Source organism: Sinohyriopsis cumingii, chromosome 5 (assembly GCF_028554795.1).
Source record: "Sinohyriopsis cumingii isolate HCF-2022 chromosome 5, ASM2855479v2, whole genome shotgun sequence".
Classification (NCBI taxonomy): domain Eukaryota; kingdom Metazoa; phylum Mollusca; class Bivalvia; order Unionida; family Unionidae; genus Sinohyriopsis; species Sinohyriopsis cumingii.
Window position 1 is genome coordinate 95,348,826 of NC_142965.1, and position 22,286 is coordinate 95,371,111.

General features: G+C 35.2%; 1 protein-coding gene across 2 annotated transcripts in view; it reads right to left on the bottom strand.

The window, feature by feature from the left end:
• Window positions 1–10,491: 10,491 nt before the first annotated feature.
• Window positions 10,492–22,286, bottom strand: part of LOC149799807 (uncharacterized) — a 71,308-nt gene continuing 59,513 nt past the window's right edge. For both annotated transcript variants that reach the window (XM_089959223.1, XM_089959221.1), the window contains exons 7-10: window positions 16,235–16,564; window positions 13,787–14,098; window positions 11,890–12,219; window positions 10,492–11,041 (exon numbers count right to left, since the gene is read on the bottom strand). In XM_089959223.1, the coding sequence (XP_089815349.1) occupies window positions 10,854–11,041; window positions 11,890–12,219; window positions 13,787–14,098; window positions 16,235–16,564 (1,160 nt within the window). In that variant the 3' untranslated portion in view covers window positions 10,492–10,853. The remainder of the gene's footprint in view (window positions 11,042–11,889; window positions 12,220–13,786; window positions 14,099–16,234; window positions 16,565–22,286) is intronic.

Below are 22,286 nucleotides of genomic sequence, written 5' to 3' on the forward strand. Positions count from 1 at the left end.
ATAATCCGACACAAAAACAGAACGCATATTCAGTATTGTACGATTTGCTCTTTCAACCATGCCATCAGATTGAGGTCTTGCAGTAGTTGTTCAGGTTTTATAAATACCCAGAATCTGACACATTTCTTTAAACAAATTACTTTCAATATTAGATCCCTGATCTGTGTGTATGATTAATGGTACACCAATTCAGGATATGAAATTTTCAAGCTGGCCCTCAAATGTTTTTGAATAACAAATCATATCATCTAAATACAAGATCAAAATAATCCATATTAGACCAAAAAATACAAATTGTGTCAATATGGTGAATGCGGTTAGTGCACTGCATAGACCAAATGCCATTCTTTTCCACGTCCACTGTTCACCACCAGGTATTGAAAAAGCTGTTTTTGGTCTGTTTTCTTTCTTAATTTTATATTGCCAATAACCTGATTTCATGTCAAGGCATGACCACCATTTTGAACCAGAAAGTTCATCAAGAATATCACCAATGCTGGGCGAAATCACAACAACATCTAACAGATCCACCTGATTTATGTACCATTACTACAGGAGCATTCCAAGGACTTTGGGGACATTTTTCAATTATGTCAGCTTCTGCCATTTTGTTAATTTCTTTTTCGGCCATCTTTCCTTTAGCTAGTGGAATTCTGTATAGATAAAGTCTTATTGGCTTAGTATCATTTGTGTTAATTGTATGTTGGGTTAGTGTAGTGTGGCCTAGGTCATTAGAATTTCTGGAGTAAACATCCTGAATTTTAATCAGAAAGTTTCTTAATTCATTTATTTGTTCTTCAGTTAAGTTCTATGGAGACCTTTCAAACATGTATTTTAGGTGTTTGGGCAATTTCATTCATTTTACCATCTGTTTCTGAGACATTATTTGAGTCAGAATTTGTGCAATCATTTACAGATGCAGGATGATATTCAGCTACTACTGTATTTTTATAGATTTTGCACGGTTCAGTTCCAAAATTTGCTATTCTAATGGTTAATGTGTTTCTACTAGGATCGACTAGGACCTTGGCTACCTACAAATCCGTCTTTTCCGTAAATTTCACTGCAGCTTCGATCAATCCATAGAAGCCGTCTCCCACAACTCTTAATGGGTTACTATTTGCTATAATTTCAGAACGTGGAGAATCTCAACAGTTTCAGTAACTGCTACCCGGCAATAAACAGATCCTTTTACATTGTTAACGAGACGTGTATCGTTTTCTCCATTTACATTTAAACATCCCTTGCTTATCATCAAGTCACACTTGTTTGTCCTCATGAAGTTCATTCCCAAGATCCCATCTTGTTGAATTTCTGCAATAAACATCTGTTTTAAATACGTTATTCCCAAGTTTTATAACCACATTTGCTTTACCAAAAATGGTACAGTCTCTCCAGTTCCTGTCAGTAATATTGTATATAATAGATTGTGTTTTGGTGGATTTGACCATTGTTCTATAACACTCTTTCTTAAAATAGACACATTGTGTCATAAAGCAAGTTCATTTAATTATGGCTTACTGTGCCCAATACAATGTACCCTTCGTCCATTGCCATAATATTAAGCTTAATTATTGAGGACCTTGTATGAGAGGAGGACGAGTTTCTATCCCTACGCTCGCCTTCAAAAACACTTTCTAGGGTATTGCTTTTACTTTTTTCATCCATTTTGTTTTCACCACCAATATGAGGTTAACAAGTAAATATACAATACTTTCTAGTATTTAATTTAATCTTTTATATTTCATAAAATTTTCTTTTCATTTAATTTTCAAACCTCACATCTGACATCATTTGTTACGACTGTTTGCTACAATTCTTTCAGTCGTAGCATACTCTGGGTTCGCCTGGTACTACCATGAGGCGAAATGAATGTAGCATTTTGATTCTGGTGTTCGTGTTGATATTTCCGTACAATAAAAGGCCAGAATGACAGAGGAGAATTACAGAGAGGAACGAAGAAATGTGAGCTATTTATGTTGTAAACAAATACAGAATAAATTATGTTTTACTTTTTATTGTGTTCTCTTTATTCCTTTTTATAATACTCACAAGATCACATTGACATACACAATAATAGTTATACTTCATGACCATACATTTTCTATACAACTTAAGCCAAGCAAGATTTTTTTAATAAACAAGTTTTCATGTATACTTCAAAAAACAACAATTTCAGCATAAATAATTTTTTATAAACTGAATTTATATAATGAAGATTTGTATAACATCAGAGTATAATTGTATTGGTTGTGAATTGTACCAACCCTTTTAATAGAAATTCTATAAAATAAAACCTTCAAATGAAAGCTGGGCAATTCCGAGATTTTAGACAAATCCGAAATTTGTACAAATCAAAATCCAGACAAATCAGAATTTTGGTATTGTAATTGTATAACTCTTTCAGAAATGGTTTTTAACTCAATAAATTGTGTCATGACTGATACAAATTTTGATTTACAATTTTGAAATTTTGGTCCGAAATGAGACAGACGGTTACAACTTCATTGCTGTTAGTCTCTCGACTACAGTGCTGCCAATCTCAAGTCTGCATTGAGTGGGGCTCTGTTTATACTCTCTGTACCCTTGGAGAACCTCGGATGTTTACACAAACATAAACATAGGGGACATTCGAGCTTCTCCGATTACGGTTAGAAACAGTAACGCTACCACCTCGCGCTAAGCAGCATATAATGCTGAGAACAATGGCACCTTACGAACCTAGTGGAACACGGTCTGGGAGTCAATATTTGATATTTGATTAAAATACACTGTAGACAAAGCATGCAACACAAAATATCGTCATCTAGTATATAAAAGTTACTTGAAACATAATGAGGAATTGAAAGAATCATTAGAATAGATGAAATGAGTGTCGGTCGATCTCATTCAAAGTGCGTGTGTGCCTTGCAAGTATATTTCATAATATTACTAGTCCAGATCCACAATTTCAAAGCTTGTCATTAGCTAAAGGACAAAAACATAACGCTTCTTTGAAAGAGACCCCCTAAATTGGATCTATATGAAGTTAACCCGTTATACAGGTACACACGAACATATCACTACATGATGCAATGAAAAAGGGAAGCGAGGATGATGATACTGATGACTTACCTAACTGTCCTCTTTGTGGCATAGAATTCGCATATGACCTGACTACTTGAATATAACTATATATATATATATATATATATATATATATATATATATATATATATATATATATATATATATATATATATATATATATATATATATATATATGTATATGTGTGTGTGTGTGTGTGTGTGTGTGTGTGTATGTTTTGGTATACTTGAGAGGACCTGGCTAGATTGTGAGGACTTAAAAACCAGTCATCGAAATTATTCTACGGAAAATGGTTGAGAATGATCATAAGAGTTGAACTACTTGTATTTTGAAAGTCCTAGCAAAGTTGGTTATGTCTGACAGCAGTTACATTCCGTGTGTTTAGTTCACATAATTTACGGTGATCCTCTGGCGGTAGGCTGGAGTGCAAAAGCTAAGCCAATCATAAGACGTGTGCCTTCTGATTGTTTGTCATCCAATCAGAACATGACTTCTGTGCAGCGTCACTGCAAATTTCGTATTCCGATAAATAAGTCTCATAGAAATAATTACTAGTATTATTAGTGATTTAAAAAATAAAAATTTTGTAAAATGCTAAACCGATGATGCCAGCAGAAAGTGCGATATTTTAAGTCCGGTGCGGCTTATATAGTATGGTATTTGTGACGCGTGATTTGGTGTGTACATGAACTTTAATGCTTCGAGACTTAATGCACCTAACTATCGGAAAATGGCAAGACATACTGGATCAAACTGGTAAGAAACAAATGTATTCTTTATAAAATTGTTTATTATATTGATCCAAAACAGCTGTTCGTTCTTTCATTCGTTATCATATGTGACAACTTGCTTGAATCCCGTTCCAACAATGAGCCAAATGAACAGGGCCTCACATCATTGCTTATATTTAACTATCAGTCATAAAAATAGCATAAAATAATATTATGACTGAAGTTAAATTGTAAGGAACGATACGAGCCCCTGTGAGAATGTTTTGATTATTATGTTCCCATGTCAAAAAAGTTCACACTGATGTCATAAGAGCGGGTTAACGAAGAAGCAGCTATCTCTTTCTTTCTTTCTCTCCCCATCCATTTCCTTTTCAAATTGATTGTTGAAAGAGAAGCAGAGCAAAATTAACTGTATAGTGCAAGAAGAATATTATGCTTTTTCTTGTTTTTGTATTCCAAAAAAGACCGAAAAAGAAAAAGAAAATTTAAAAAGTCAGATAGGCAAGGAAAGGAAAATGGTATACCCCTGTGTCAGTACCTGATACGCTTGAAAAGTAAATGGTTGGTCCCTTTCAAACTAGTACATTTCTCACTCTTGATGAAACAATATATCCGCCGAGAGAAAATGAGGCTCTGTTCATGATGGGCTCGTTGATAAGCAAACTTGGTTACTTTAGGATGAATCCTGACTTAGTATTTCACAAGCAGGAGTGGTCCGAAATTACTTTCTAATGAGCTAGTCAGCTGCACGACCTAGGGATTATCTGGGCTATGTCGGTAGAGGTTCCTTATCTCATCGCTGCTACGGTAGCTGGATTGGTCTGAGTATTAAGGGACGAAAATATACACTGACACTCTTTTACCTATTTGTGCCCTTCTTAATTTTCGAATTTTAACATGACTAGGCGAGGCAAAGGGGAAAGGCACTCCGGTAACGCAGTAATCCATTGGATGTCGATACACCCTGGAAGGCTGAAGCTCATATGATCACATTTTGGTCCAGTTTTGCTAGTGTACAATTACTTTCCCAATAGTATGTAAGCCACCTGTTCATTGAGTTGTATACATTCCTATACTATTTTAACGAAAGATTGAAATTGTATGTACTTTGTGTACTTTTAAATTTCTAAATGGTACCAGTCAGCTGGATGTCAGTTACCCTAGACACTTTTTTGTGTTCTGTGTTTTTGATGTTGCACTTTGGTTTTGAATTTTGATGATGGTAATCAAAGGATCAGATCATGCTTTTCTGGATAGAGCTTTTATCAAAAAGAGGACTTCATAAGCCAAATGAAGAATCTCGTGTAAGAAGTCAATTTGAAAGTCGATGGCAGTCGTCTTTATCTTCTTCTTTGCTTTCTTTTTCTTCTGTCTTCTTTCTGTTATTCTGATGTCGTTTTGGTTCCGAATCGACTTCCACTGTTATAGCCCGGCATGATGTTCGCGACTGGTTCATCTGGTTCATGGGGTTTTAGTTCTTATTTACTTAATGGGATTTTGAATTTACATTGTGCATTTAAATTTTGTTATTTATATGTATGTTAGTCTTGTGGGCAATGTTGGGTATTAAATGTTGTGTTTTTAATAGTCTGAGGTCTGTATATCTGTTATGTATTTTTTTGTCCGCTTTGTGCGGTGGTCCTGATGACTGGATTTTTGTCATCTTATAGTCTTACTTTTTGGGGGGACCTAAGGCTTATTGGTGTTTGTTTACACATTGCCAATGGTTGTCGCCTTGTGCAACCGGGCTTGGTGGCGGGGTTAGCCACCTTATATATAGTATTGTTCCAAGCATAGTAGAGTTCAATAGTTATTTGTGTAGTTCTTTCAGACCTGTATGCTTATTATTGTATTAGTAGCCTGAACACATGTAGACATGCAGAAAAAGACGTTTATAATTATTAATATATATACACACTCACATTCACCTATACATACATAACATTTCTTTTTTTTAAAAAATAAAGTGATATGGACTTGACTTTTGGATAGCGGTCTTATCCTACCGCTTTAGTCCTGGCTGCTGATTGATGTTTTGATTCATTGTGGATATATTTACTATTGTGGTGTTATTTTAGGCTAGTTCTATTTTTGTTTTGATTTGGTTATTTTAAGATTTTGATTGAGTTATTTAGGTTATTTCTAGTTTTTAAATGAGTTGGTTATATTATGTTATTTTTCCAGGCTAAATCTATTTTGATAAGATAGATGTCTTTGCCGAATATTCGTGTCGCTAGGACTTGTCTGGGACATATAGTGTTTGTATTCCCTAAATTTAAGTTTGTTGGCCTGTTTCCTGAATATTATAGGTCTGAATTTATTTGTTTTGTTTATTTGTCTGTCCAGTGATTGATGTTTTGTTCGCCTTTATATTTGTATTTTATTATGTTTGTTATATTTTGTCGTATTTGTTAATTTGCGTAAGGTATAATATATTTTTGATCTAGTTTCGATGTCTTTGTTATATACCTTGTTAAATATTTGTGGGTATGTTGTAGGGGATTCGAGTTTATGCTGTTCTAAAAAAGGTTTATTCATTAATTATGATATCTGGGGAAAGCATCTTCCTATGTTTCCAGAGTACCGAATATGGCAAATGCGATAAAATTTAACAAAATGACTTAAGACGCTTGAACAATTTGTAAGTCTATTGAAGGAGAAAATGGGTTCTAGCTTCAGCAAATCATTACTGAATTTTCCATAACTTAAAACAAATTGAAAACAAAGTGATTTATTTAATCATGACAATCCAACGCCAGCAACAAACATAATGATTATAATTATTGGTACAATCATTCTGATATTACACATTAGGTGGTGTAAGGTCTTAAAATGACCAAACGATCATTGCCAGAAATATAAGACATGATCAAACGATATTTAATAAGCTACATATAAAGTTATTCAATTGATATTGTTAAAACAGCTGATCAGTATGATAACATTATTTTTAATCAAAAGAACATATGCATGCATATGGGTTTTCGTAGTTTTAACTGGCATTCTGTGTTAATTGTCTTATATTTTAAGTTTCCGTCATCCTGATTTATTGCACATGATACAGAAGTAAATTGTATCAAATCGCATTGTATACTAGATTCGGCTTGTAAACAGAAAAAAGCAATAAGACATTTACCTATAATATACGTTTGTACGGTATACTACAGTGTAATAAACACAATATAATGTGTTAATTACTGATGTAATTTATGTTTAATATGTTTACAATAGGCACGTATAATAATAATAATAATGAGGACTGTGTATAGCGCCCAATCTTTAGAAGCTCTTAGCGCTCTACTACATTATCCAACACCTATAAAATAAAAAAAAACATATAATAATATTTTTGTAAAAACAAACACCATCAAATTAGAAAAAACATTAAATAATAATAAAAAAACATGCTAAAATTTTTCAGGTAGGAAACATTATTAGATGTTTAAGTTTGTTCTTGCAGTCGAAATAAGTAGGTTTTGAGAGCCGTCTTGAATGTGATCACTGTGTCTTTGTGTCTAAGTTCAGTGGGCAATTCATTCCACGTTGCTTGGCCCTGGTATGCAAAAGAACGCTGTCCATATGACTTTGTTTTCATAGTGGGAATAATGAGTATTGTCAGAGGAGGAGCGTAAGTATCTTGATGGTGTGTACACATTGGTGAGATCGGATAGGTATGTTGGACTAGAGTCCGACAGTGAAACTTATCACAGAGAACAAATTTTGTGTTTGATTCTGGATCGAATGGATAGTCAGTTTAGGGTACAGAGCAGCGTGGAGGTGTGCTCTGATTGTGGTACTCTAAGTATGATCCGAGCAGCTGTGGTTTGAACCTTTTGAATTTTCTGGAGTAGATATTGAAATGAACCAGACATAATTGAGTTACAATAGTCCAGCCTTGAAAGTACTAATGAACACACAAGTGTTTTAGTGACATCAACTGAAATATATTTGCGAATTGAGCTGATGCATCTCAGCTCAAGTTATGCAGACTTGCATATGTTCATGACATGTTGGTGCAATGTGAGAGTACTGTCATAAAATACTGTATAAAGTACACAAGCGTTATATTATCTCAAACAGTCCTAGAAGTGATGTTAAATTACAAATTTCATTCGTAGTCCAGAATAAAAGTGCAATGGATTCACTAAACATTGTCACTTATTTGACATTCTATTTTGTCTAGTTTGAATTAGTTCTATTGCCTATGTGAGATACTGCATTTTACTAAATTAGACATCTATGTGTCTCAGCTATGCTCTATAACCGTTTTTTCTGCATAGTCGAACTGAAAGTATCACTGATAAACTGTTTATCTCTGTGTTTATAGTTTAAATTTTATCCAATTCATTATAGACCCGGCATCTTCACTCTGACTTGCTTTTATAAACCTCTTAAGTATTTTGTGTTGTTTTGGTTGACCTAGAAGAAATATAAAATCTTAACCTAGTGGCACTTATGAATGCAATAAAACAAATACAAATAAAGCAAAAAGAATGTCAAGGATTCTCCAATTGAAAAATAAAGCATCAGGTCACGAACAAATTCTGGCCATGTGTTGCCAGGCGATTGATAAAAAGTAAAACATAAACAGTTATTTAAGAATGGTTACATGAAAGACACAAGCAGTTACATGGGCAAATTTGACAAAACAATAACTGCTATTATTTTGTATGAATGGATGGGCAAAACTATAGTGTCTCAGGCCGAATGAATATGTCTTTGTTGACACAGCATTATATCCAGAGCGTACTATGCACAACTTTGGTTTTTGATATACCTTTATGCTCCTATATTTAACAATCAAAATCCACAGGGCCACCACTTGAATTGCTGTAGCAATATCAGTTGCCATTGATTTGGCAAAAATAGAAAATCGGTTCCGACAAACAGACACAGTTTAACATCTTTTATGAGAGATCCACATTTGCCTGTGCTACATGTTGAATCTCAAGCCAAGGTCAGTTCATTTTTCTTTTGGAAAATTAGTAGCTGATTTAGAAACCAAATCGTAAATCAAGGTCAAGGCATATAAATCTGACAGTATTGTAAACAAATTTAAGGGCCAAAATTGCCACACGCCGAACACTGAGCATTCATTCGACGAGGTAGCAGAAGAAGTCAGGTCTTCAGAACTTGATGAGTGAAAATGTCCCTGACATAAATTTGCAAACTGTATTAGTCTCATAAATATAAATTGGCCCGACTTTATTCCAAATACGTTTGAAATACAAATATGTTTGTTGCCATTTGCATATGTTGAAGTGTTTGGCAATTAAATTTAGGATAGCCAATATTTACTATCGACCCCGCTAATAAATGTGTCCCGCAAATCATGAAAATGATAATCTAATATTAAGTTCAGATTTCCCATGTACTGCCGTAAAGTACATGATGGTAACCTAGGATATACCCCCTTTAGCACCACCCTGTACTAATGGGTATCCTGTGCTAACAGTGCAAAATGTACACTTCGTAGAGTTCAATTTTAAATAGACTGAACGTATGTTGTCACATTGTATAGTCAGTCTTTAAGAGACAACACAAGCGAATAGCATTATTTATTTGACTAGCATGCAGCATGGTACATTATTTAAAATATCGTTCTCTTCTGGTACTTCATATATCGTCCTATCTCTCTCCCCCTCTCTCTCTCTCTCTCTCTCTCCTCTCTCTCTCTCTCTCTCTCTCTCTCTCTCTCTATATATATATATATATATATATATATATAATTGTACATGCATTTATCATACGCTTAATGTAACATTAATAACATCAAAGAATTTGAGATGAATGGTAATCCGGTAATCGTAAATAAAGCACGGAGTCCCACTAAAGTTTTCAAACAATTATATAGCAATAGCTTTAGTTGGTCTGATCAAAGAAACATTAAGTGTTAATGATTTTCACAGTAAATAAAGCATATAAGAAGAAAATAAATCGTTTTATCTGAACAGAGAATACGCTTGTGTTGTGACACAATTTTGCATTACTGCAAGGAAAGAGTTTACACTCAAAAGGATGGACGTTATTGAAGGCAGAAATTTGCATTGGAGGCATATATGCAAGCAGTCACTTCTTATTATTCTTAAAATGTATGTATATATTGCTTTATAATACATAAACATAATTAGTTTTCTAGTAATACATATTTAATTTTGCATGCAACATAATGGGTGAACCATTTACATCTTTCGAAATAAGTTCCAAAGATGCGAGCACACGTATAATAATTAAACATTTTAAAGTAATACAAATCTTTATTCTTCTCTTCAAATAAAAATTCAACATATCTAACACTACTGTTAGTGATATTTTATACATTATCCAGTTGAAAAAAATACAATGAACAATGTAAACAAATAAAATTATTATATGCGATACTCCATGACAAAAACGACTGGTTCCTAGACGATTTGGTGGCAGACTAAAAATTATTTCCTGCATGATGCTTTCTCGGTTAATAAATCCTCAGACTACATCTATCTAAAACACACTCTATGTCTTCAAATGGTTATTCAAAATTGTGCATTTGTCCAAACAACATTTCAGTTATTATGCAATTATTTTTTGTCATAACGTGTTCAACAAAGAAGATGTTTGAAGCCTTAATGTTTAGACACTGGGACAATGCACACTAAATAACAGGGAATAATTCAATGTTTGATAACCGCATTATGTTCAAACCGATTTATTGCACGTTTACCTAACAGCTGAAAACGTACATCTTCAAAATGAAACAGTTTTCAGGAGTATGATGGTATTGGAGAGTCCTCAGTTCAGGACTAGGAAGGTACTGGCGATTCATCAATGCCGGAATAGGCTGGTAATGTCGATTTCTCAACGCAGGAGTAGGATGGTACCGGCAATTCCTCAATTTAGTGTCCTAAACTGCCTCTATTTAAATCATCTATGTATGTGTATAAAGTGAACATATAGCATCAACCGTTATATCGCACACATGCTGGATTGGTTTGAAGTATTTACAAATCAACACCCAGTATCCCATCAGTCAGTTTAAATACCAAAACAGTAAACTATTGTCCTATGCTACATTTCGCTTCATTCGGATACACACAAAATCTATTACAACTGGACGAGTACTGGAAGTGTAGGCCTGGTGGACATGTCCTCTCCTCAGTAATAGTGGTGCACGTGATATATTTGGTACAGTCATATGGATGTGGGTAGTCACAATTGGGCATTTTGTCCTTGCAAAAATCAGCTGCAAGAAATAATATTTACTTCCTTAAATTTGATGTTGCGTAAAAGTCAAGTTTATGAAATGATATCCTTATCAAACAGGTTACATGTACACAGAATCATATACTTGCCCACCATTCGACACGTTTATAATAACACTACTGTATATTGTTTAAGTCTGATGATAATACAACCAACAAACAAGCAATGCAAAGTTAAATGTCCACATCTCTTATATATATATATATATATATATATATATATATATATATATATATATATATATATATATACGTTTGTGTTTGTTACATATCATGATTCAAATATAATAATAACAAATTACTTGCAACAATTCTCTAGCATATCGTTGGTGAGTAATACTTATTACCTCCTGTAAAAAGGTAGATGTTACAGCATTATCCCCCTAAAACAACAACAAAACAATCAAAACTTAAACAACATAAAAACAATTCCCTTTAATTATTTAGAAGAGACGAACTATATAAATGATAACGGATCAAGGCAGGATAATCAAATCTTACATACTATTCATTATGTTTATCGCATTACAAGTATATTAACCATACCAGCTCATTTCCTTATTTAAATTGTAAATATCCGTAACTACACGACAATATCAAAGAAACGAAAACGATTTATGCAAGAAAACATTTCAACTCTGGTTTGAAATATTGGTTTGTGCTGTATTTTAATGTATGGTAAGTACATGTCAATATACTGTAAAAAATATGTATATGATATAGTTTACATACAGTGGTAGTAACGGCAACATATAAAAAGTGTAAAGTACTTAAACATATCGTGAACTGACATATATTGCTAAATATCATGACTAAGATAAAGTTGTACCTGGAATAACTTTCATTCGTATCGGTTCTGAGTCATACTTGTTTCCGCCTACAGAGTAGGTACACCTGACAAACCTATTGTCTAGGGAACTGGGATTAACCTCATGTTTGGTTAATGCCAAGGTGACATTTGTTTTGCAGATATAGCCTTCTTGATAATGTTTTGTGGTTAGACTTCTTTCCCATGTATAATAATTTTGTCTGTTTGGGTCAGTAATTTCTAGTGTCACGTTCGCCTTTCTACAACCTGTGCTCGCTTGGCATTGTAACTCACTATCCACGCCTTCAATCAATCCTTTGGGAATGCTTATGGTTGGAGTCTTTGGATAATCTGTCAAAGACAATATTGTATGAGTATTTGTTAGTTTAATAGTGGCTTGCAATCACTGGGAATAAAAAGGCTATATCTAAATAATAGGACAGATGAGAGAATGTAGTATTTAATTTGCCTATAAAAGTGATAAATACTCTCTCTCTCTCTCTGCATATATATATATATATATATATATATATATATATATATATATATATATATATATATGTGTGTGTGTGTGTGTGTGTGTGTGTGTGTGTGTGTGTGTTTGTGTGTGTGTGTGTGTGTGTGTGTGTGTTTGTGTTTGTGAGTGTGTACCGCTCTGCGATAAGATAAGTTGTCAAGGAAATAAATATATAAAGGCGTCTTCTTCCTGAACAATTTCGTGTATTAGCCAACATATCCTCCAATTTCTATATTTTGGTCGGAATCAACCAAACGTTTCATATAATGAACAAAATGTATCCTATTTACAATAGCAAAGGGGGATCCCATAGTGTGATATTTCATGAACTTTAGAACCTTTTGGGAAATGAATTAGAAGCTGAAGACTAAATATATTATTTTAGTTCCTTGCAACCATTGTAACTAAACGAATATCATATCTGTGTAAGCTATTCATGTATTGTCCATTGTTAATTTATTATTGATTTGCAATATTAAAAATCACATTCGGTGGCCTCCATTCAATGATGAAACGGGTAAAAGAGAGAAGTACTTCGAATAGTACTGGCCGCATACTGTCAAGTTTGCTATAAAATATGTGTACATAGCATGATCCTCGTGAATGGTTCAATGAATTTTCTTGTCACAAAACACCAAAAGACGATACACAAATGGGCGACACCTAAGGTAAGTCATTGCACATTATTCACATTTCAAGATTTAAATTTGCTTTGATTGAAGAAAGGATTGAAGTTTAGATTTTTCTAAAGAATACACTGCGACTTCTGAGTAGTTTACCAAAAGGGACATTCCATCCCTTGAATGTTATGTAGGATATGCACTGGTTCATCAAGTTATATTAGAGTTTCTCAGGGCACATATGGACTAAAATCGTATACTTCGGACTAAACAACGCATCGAATCTTTGTGAGCATAATAATCTGTTGGAGACACATATTTGTAAGTCCCCGTCAATGGTGAGAGCAATATTATTTCAATCAGTGACAACACTATATCATTTTCTGTTTATAAGGAGTCTTTCGGAGACTGTAGAAATGTATTAATTCCGGTGTGATGTGATAATCTTGTTAATAGTTCACGTTTAAGACGGAACGATGGAATGAGCGTTTATTATCTCCTTATTAACTGATAGCTGCAAATAATTTGAAGAATCTGTTCACTAGATGGACTAGGTACTCAGCTAGCAGCAAATACGTTAGTAACGTCGTTTTAATGCCAATCATGTTGTATATCTTTTCCTTGAACATCAATGAAACTGATCATCATATGTTTTGAAAAACGTGTGTACGTATTCCTTTCTTAATATAAGGCACTTATAAAATTGTACTGCCTTTATCTTGTTTGTTGCTTTGTAATATAAAAGAAAAAAAATAAGACAAATATGTACATAAACACATACCTTTCACTTTGACATATACATAATGCACTGCTGTTTTTGCCCTTGACATTACTGTCAACGAATATTGTCCTTCATCCTGGCATTGGACCGGTGAGAAATTAATACGTGTAATTAGTGTTCCATCCGACTTCCACGTTGCTGAGAAGCGGTTTCTTTGTGGAACATTGTCAGGGATTCGTATTCCTGTTTGATATATGATATTTTCACCACTCACTTTGTCAAAGCTCACAGTCGTGTTACCTGTGGCTTTTAATTCACACTGAAGTACTTTACCAGAAATCAATTCATATTCAACTTCACATGGACATGCAGCTGTAAAACACAAAAATTAATTAGATTTCAAGTATTCAAGTACGACATTTATGAGACTGGGGGTCGTTGCACTTTTATAGCTTTTCTTATAGTTTACGTTGGAATAGTTTGATATCGTAGCTGTTTCAGAAGAAAATTTTAGGAATAATTTCTTTTGTTGGACAAAGGTAACTATTAAATGACCCCTTCGATTAGATAATATAGTATTATTAAATATAAAGTAAACTTTGATATATAGTTGGTTTTTTATGTTTGACAAACAACTGAGGACAGTTGTTCAAAATGTCTTTTAAATAGCTCTAAATACCACCATATGACATCATAAGTATTACTGAAACAATCTATAAGGAAAGACTTAAAATAATGGTAGTGACAAAAGCCTTACGTATATGATTATTTTGTATTGTACTTCTTGATGAATGAATCTTTTATTATAATATGGCCTGTATATGTTTCTAAACTGTACGTTTAAAATGGTTTGAATCATGATAACAAATGAACGAATATGGAGTCATATGGTCTAGGTCATCCGAAGAGGATAAAGCTAAATAAACCAATTTTTGAACTCCTCGGAAGTTGATTCAAACATCGAGGTACAATGCTGTTGCGAGTACAGTAAGGACAGTAACACCAGTAACATTACTAGATAATATAGCAAGAGTGACGTCCCCTTGGGCACTCGTTCAGCAACGGTATTATTTAGACCTGTCTCATATCTCTATTTGTAGAAACGTGTTTCCAGTAATTTTATATCCTGGATGCAGATACGTCCGTGAAGTCTACTTCATATTTAGATGGAGAAACATTTAGGCTGAATTGAGTTTGATGACATGATTCCAATGGGTGTTACATATGTACGTGCGCTTTTCACTTTCGAATAATATTTCTCGCGATATAAGTTATAATTCTCTTTCAATGGGAAATAAATGTGAATGTTGCAAATTAATGAGAATAATAGAAAGCAACTAATTCATTTTGCTACTTATTATATGGTAACTATTCCCCCCGTTAACTTTACATTGTCAGAATCGTTCAGTATTAACCGATAGTGAACCCCAAGTCAATACGCATATAACATTCACTTTCATAAAGGAAATACTTTCTATTGTAAACAAACAATGGACGCAGATACCAGCACATTTCATTTGTAAATAAATCATGCACTCTCGCGTAATAATTGCATTACGTTGTGGTTGTTTAAATTTGTTTCTGAATGAACTAAAACAGATGTTTCGTGGACTGCCACATACCAGCTGCTCTGGCACATTCCACGTTGGTACAATATGTCGGAATTTTTAGTTCTGCAAATCCATATTACATGAGTCATGTCATTCGTTCTCAAGCTTGGTTACACATTTCGAAATTTTACTGTAATTTCGATGACAAGTGCAATTATATCCTCCTTACTGCACTCAAAATGAAATAAGCATCACATTCCATAGCATCCTTTTGATAATTGCTATTGAAAGACTTCATATTTTCCCCACATCATGATTTTAAATATTCAATGACAGAAACGGAAACACATTTGCAGATGTTAACACGCTTCTCCCTAGCTGATTCAATCCCATTTATTTCATGTGGAAGTTTCACATACAAATCCAGTCCATAAGCAAGAAATGTAGTAGAATCGAAATAATGCCAAAATCTATTCATTCCAGATCAAATGGAAAGGTTGTTGCAATGCACATTCATTCACAATATTACTCAAAATTTCAATTTTGACTAGACACGCCATTTTCTTTCGAATGTTATGGCGAGCGCGCGACTAAGTTCAAAGTTATCTGGGCAGAGATATGTGCGCAGTAATAATGTTGGTGTTGTGTAATGATGAATATGCGTTTGTGTATTTGGTTTGGAACAAGGCATACATTCGTTTACGTTGTTTCTTGTAATGTATTTTGTTTATATAATTAATCCTGAGGTAGAATAAAGCAAATGAGCATATAATAAAAAGGTCACTGCATTTGTATGGGAAAATATGAACTCGTTTCGTCGGATTGATATACTGTACTCCCAAGTTCGTGCAGTATTCCATTCAAAAATCTCGTTCATATTTTCCCATACAAATGCAGTAACCTATAAATATTTAAGGTTCCACATACTGTACATTCAGAAATTAAATGTGTCACCTACCTGTTACATTGTATGAAAGGCTTTGCTCGGCTTTACCTTTGCTACCGCTCACTGAAACGAAGTACTTCCCTGCGTGTCTACATTGAGTGTTTGATATTTCCACATTTAGTAATATGTGGAAGAAACCGTCGTCTATAATGGAATATCCTATCGAAATTTCTCGCCCATCTAATGACCAAGTTCTATTCGTAGAGTTAAGATTGACGTTCTGCACATGCAGAATGGTTACATTATGCCCATTACTTTCTTGAAGCAAATCCAAGACTTCTGGATTTTGCACTGGTGGCATGCGGAACTTCAACGTACCATTCGATCCCACGGGGATTTTGTCTGGTGAAGAAAACATCCGAAATAATTATATTCTTATACAAACAAAGATCTGCACATCGTCTAAAACCTGGATTTAGAAGATAAACGCTGTCACTCTCGTCTAATCGTTATAAGACTTCCTAATCCTATGTAGTATACACACACACACACACACACACACACACACACACACACATATATATATATATATATATATATATATATATATATATATATATATATATATATATATATATATATATATATATATATATATATATATATATATATATATATATATATATATATATATATATATATATATATATATATATATATATATATAGAGAGAGAGAGAGAGAGAGAGAGAGAGAGAGAGAGAGAGAGAGAGAGAGAACAGTAAAAGAAACACGGTTTATTTCCCGTTAAAAATATGCATGTTTGATTAAATATTATTAATTTAAAAAACTAATGGTATGTGTAGGCTTATAACTATACAAGGCAGTATCCCAATGTTGAAGCCAGTGTTTATTTTAATAATCGTTCCATTTCGGAGCTAATGTTGAATTATGCCCCTTTGTTCTACTGAAGTACGTTCGATTATAATTTTTTTATATATTTTTATTTTAAGATTATATAATAGTAGTTAAGGGGGATACTATACGTACAATGGGAATTAGCATTACAGACCCCCCTTGGGAACATATACGTACAAGGGAAATTTAACATGGCGAACAATCGTGGGTCAATATACGTACAAGGGAATTTAACATGGGAATAAATCGTGGGTTAATATACGCACAAGGGGAATTTAACATGGGAATAAATCGTGGGTCAATATATGTACAAGGGGAATTTAACATGAGATTTTTTTTTTTAAATTTAAAAAAAAGGGGTTGGCAATTGAAAGGCTATCTCTTTTCGAGAAATATGGCTGGCCCTGAAAAGGGCCTTTGGGTTTTTTCTTATTCTTTTAACTTCTTAACTTTTTCCACCATCCTCTTATTTTGTCCATCATTCCTTTCTTCTTCTTCTTTTCTGTTTCCGGCATCCAGTCCGGGTGGCCCATGGCCCGGAACTTCTCTTGGATTTTCATCCAGTTTGTGTTCAGTTTTTCTAGTTCATCCTTTTTTTTCTATTTTCTTCTTCTCTTCTTTCTTTTGACTACTTTTCTTTGATCTTCTTGACCTCTTCGGTCAGCACATTCCTCATTAGTTCTTCAGCTTTCTTAAGTTTTTCTAACCCCCACTTCGCGAAACACCAATCTGGCAATTCTACAATGTCTTCTAGAAAGCACCTTGCACTCGTCACATGATCTATTGCTTCTTTTAACTTACCCACTTTCACATGCGGTGGGTTAATTAAACCTCTGATTCTCTTCTCCTCATCCTCTATCATTTCTTTTACAATATTTACGGATAAGTGGAGGCTGGTTACTTGTCTTGAGACGAAGTCTTTTGTCACTGCATACCTCCATTCCTGTTCAACCCTTTCTGCTACACTCAATCCATCTACCATCCAATACCAACTTCCCATAAGATCGTTGTATAAAGATGAAGCTGCTGGCATCTTCTTGTTTGCTTATTCCGTAGAATGGGCTCCAATGACCAACACTTAGTTTTATACTCAAAGCGTGGACGTGATTGAAAACATCCTTTAAAAAACATAAAATTGATCTTACCTAGATCATGACCTAACAACGCGCGTACGTGAAGGAAAACATCCCCCTACTTTCTCATTTCATATAATAAAACCCAAACTATACTCTTCACATACGCTAAGAAACCTATAATCTACTATTCACACCAACATACCTGAGCTCTTACAAGCACTAACACACCAACACACATTCACTCACATTTTTTTAAAAAGAGTTAGTGTTTATATTCACACTACTCTACCTAAACACATTGGCAAATTAATAGTTATTTCTTTTCTAGAGTATTGGGTAGCCCTTAAAAGGGCTGTTTTTTTTTTGAACTCCAGATGCACCTATCTAATGGTTGCACCTTCCTGGCCTGGCGCCACACACGCATCTTCTTCCCCAGTCTCCTTTCACCTTTCTTCTGGGGAGCGCAGAGGGAGGATGATTCGCTTCAGCACCCCAATCTTCTGTCTCGGGAATATTGTACGACATCCTCTCTTCTATTTTCTTTTCCTCTTCTTCCCTCTCTCTTCTCTCCTCCTCTTCCTTCTTTATTCTTGCTTCTTCTACGATAGCCTCCGCTGATAGTTCATTTACTATGCGCCTGGCATATTCCAGGTGCATCTGGAGTTCTAACAGTTTCACTATTCTGGTGTTCATTTTTCTGGTGTTGATCAATCAACAAGGGTAGCTAGACTGCCGAGCGAGTTTCAATTTATACTGAAAGCGCGAACGTGATGGAAAACATCCCCCTAAAAACATAAAATTGATCTTACCTAGATCATGACCGAAAAACAACGCGCGGACCTAAAAGAAACACTCACTCACTTTTTATGCTACCCATCACTATTTTAAAATTTTTTATAAATCACTTCAATAGGCTATCCACATACGCAAAGCAATCCAATCTAACTCCAAATATACACCTCGAACACCAAAAAAACATGATTTTAATCTACTATCCACACCAACGTACACTCTCACTATCAATAAAGAGTTAGTGTTTATATTCACACTACTCTACCTACACACATTGGCAAATGGATCGTTATTTCTTTCCTAGAGTATTGGGTAGCCCTGAAAAGGGCTGGTTTTTTTTGTTTGCTATGGCATTCTTTTTTAGTTTCTAAGAATGCGATGGCCTCTGAGGATAGACTTTCTGGCGATAGGTCTGCTTCTTCGGAAAGAGAAGAAGAACTCTTTGGTGTCGATACGGCAATCGACAAAGCCTCTGTCAGGTTCAGGTTGCTGCTGCTCTTGTTGTTGTTGCTGCTGTTGCTGCTGTCTCTGAAGTCTGTACTTCTCTGTCCATTCTTCTTTTTCCCTGTTCATTTCTTCTCTGAAGAGCTCTTCTATCAGGTCTTCAGTGACTTTTAACATTCTCACATTCTCTATTTCTTCTGGCTTCGGTATCAGTCTGTGTCTGACCATATGCAAATTCACGTAGGCTTCGTTGAGTTTAGCTAGTTTGGAGCACATCTTCTTAGGAGGATGAGTCGACAATGGATGGTTAGACTGGAAACAACCCCGGTTCTTAAAGTCAAAGCGCGGACGTGAAGGAAAACATCCCCCACACGGTTTTCGAGTCGCAACGTTCAATGAGTGTCATGAGAGGGATAGTAAGAAATGAAAGAGCATCAATCCAACATTCTTATAGCTAAACAAAAGACAAAGGCATTTTTTTTTTCAAAACACAACATTTTTATTCAAAAATCACTTAACACTAAACAGCAACTCTAACATATTTTAAACAATAATCCAACACTATAACATCAAACAATTGTTTCAAATCTCAAACGTTTTTTTTCTCAATTGACAATCTAATTTAAACAGGGCTGACAACGTTGTGAATGAAATTGTGATTTCCACTGTTGGAAATCATTAGGCCATTGATGGACACTACGTTTCCTAGCTTGAGACAAAAGATAAGCATAATGGTCACAAAACCATCGATCTACTTTCACATCGTTTCTAGTAGAAGAACGAGGATCAAAATGAGTCACTAAATGTTCTAAGGAATAGCCCAGGCTGCGATGATGCAGAAAATACACACAGTACTGTCCACACACCAAGGAATCTGTGCCTTGTAATTTCACATTATTGAATCGGGTGGTTTGAGCATTTCTTCTCATAAAGTCGATGATATCGTCTTCCAAAGGGGGCAATCCGTACGAATAGAAATATTCCACACATCCTTCTTGAGGAAAGTAGACGGTTACCCAGTGGGTTCCTGGGAGATGACTGTCGTCCGTGTTGATCACGTAAGCTTGATGGTCTTGAGGTTTGCGATGAGGGAGTTCATCTTTAGCACAGACGACAGGATTCCAAGAAGCCGTATACGAACTGTGGTTCAAAATGTAATAAAGTTCCCAGGTATCCATTGTTTTGTGTGTGTTTTTTTTCTTCACAGGTAATAATACGTCGTCAATTCGATCCTGACTTTTTGCTTGAAAATGTCTGACAAATAATCGTTTCTTCGTTTCGTCTCCTCACTCTGATTCAGGAGAGCTTCGATACGATGGATCTCTTGAGTGGTTAATGGTGGACAAGAATGTTCACGCAAGTCTTTATACCACTGGTGCAACACGTCTTTGTTCGAGATGAGACTCCAAGCTTCGTCCAGATACTCGTCCAATTTTTCTTCTTGACTCAGCATCAGGCATTTATCGTGTTGAATTTGACTGGGATGATCGTTTTGACATCCATAGCAATTTGTCTTGATCAATTCCGTCATTTTTTCCACCAAGTGTTTGGCAAAACAGGAGACTAAATGGGCTTCTTGTTATGGCCATCTTGACTTCATCATGCTCACTTCTTCTTCCACAGTCTCCTCACATTTCATGTCCAAAGTTTCTTCACTAGGTCAAGAGGGATAACAGTCTTCCATGGCTTCTAATAGTCTAGGATGACTTCTCTCAAACTGTTGATTTCTATGGTATTATCAAATTCTGCATACAGGATGACGTTCACTGTGTTCTCTGGGGGTAGTGGACTCGCAAACTGAATTTCCACATGAATCTGGCCAGATTTTATAGGGTGGAAATGTCCCTCGTCGCTGCCTTGGTCTGGAGTGAAATCGAAAGCCCACAAAGCGTAGCCTCCTGCATAATCGTCGTACGTAATGCCGTGACTGGTGTTGGTTCCTAACTGTCCGGTAGCTTCGTACAGGGACAAGTACGATCTCAAATAATTCTTCGCGGCACCAAAGTTAGGCTCGAAAGGTCGGGTACACAAGGTCTTGCCATCGCGACTGACTTCGATCTTGGACACATTGTAATGTTGAAACTCAAAAGGATTTTCCTGGTAGACTCCATTGAAAGCTGAATTCTTGACGATACCAACAATCAAACGTTTGGGTAACTGTCCTTGGAACAGATGATCTTCGATCATGGATCGCTGTCCAGCAGGAATGGTGAAGGTTTTCACTTCCACGCGACGTATCGGATACTTGGCGGTCGTTCTGCTCAACGTCTGACTGATGTCGTTTCCCACTTTAGGTAACACTTCCACACGACGCACGTAGAGTTTGGCTTCTTGAATGACGGTTTTGTAAGTGGAACCATCAGCAGCCATCAAATGGAAAGCAGCACTGCTGAGATTCAGTCTCAGGCGGACATCCACCCGGTTCAGCAAATACTTTTCTTGCAACCACATGTCCAAATGCAAACGATCCATCAGTTCTAAACTACGACTTAGATGAATTTTCTTTCTTCGTTCTACAAATCCCGATAAATTTTGATCATCCCCAGCAACTGTAATTTTGTTGAACTTATTCACTTGGTCAGGTTTCCATACCACGCAAGCATCTAGATGAGTATTCTTGGCTTCTTTTCCGTACGTCAAGAGATTTTCCAGGTATGCTTGGTAAGGGTAAGTATCCATGCTGCTGCTGACCAGTGTGTTATTCAAGTACAAGTCCACTTCGCTAAACAAGGAATGCATGAAATTATTGACGGGAGCTACTACATCATCATTGTCTATGGCAAGGTTGTTCGCTTCGGTTACTTTGACTTTCAAGTACAGGTAACTGCTATTCAGATCGATGTAATCTTCGGGCTGTCCTTTGATTTCGAACTCGATGGGACCGGAATCCGTCAA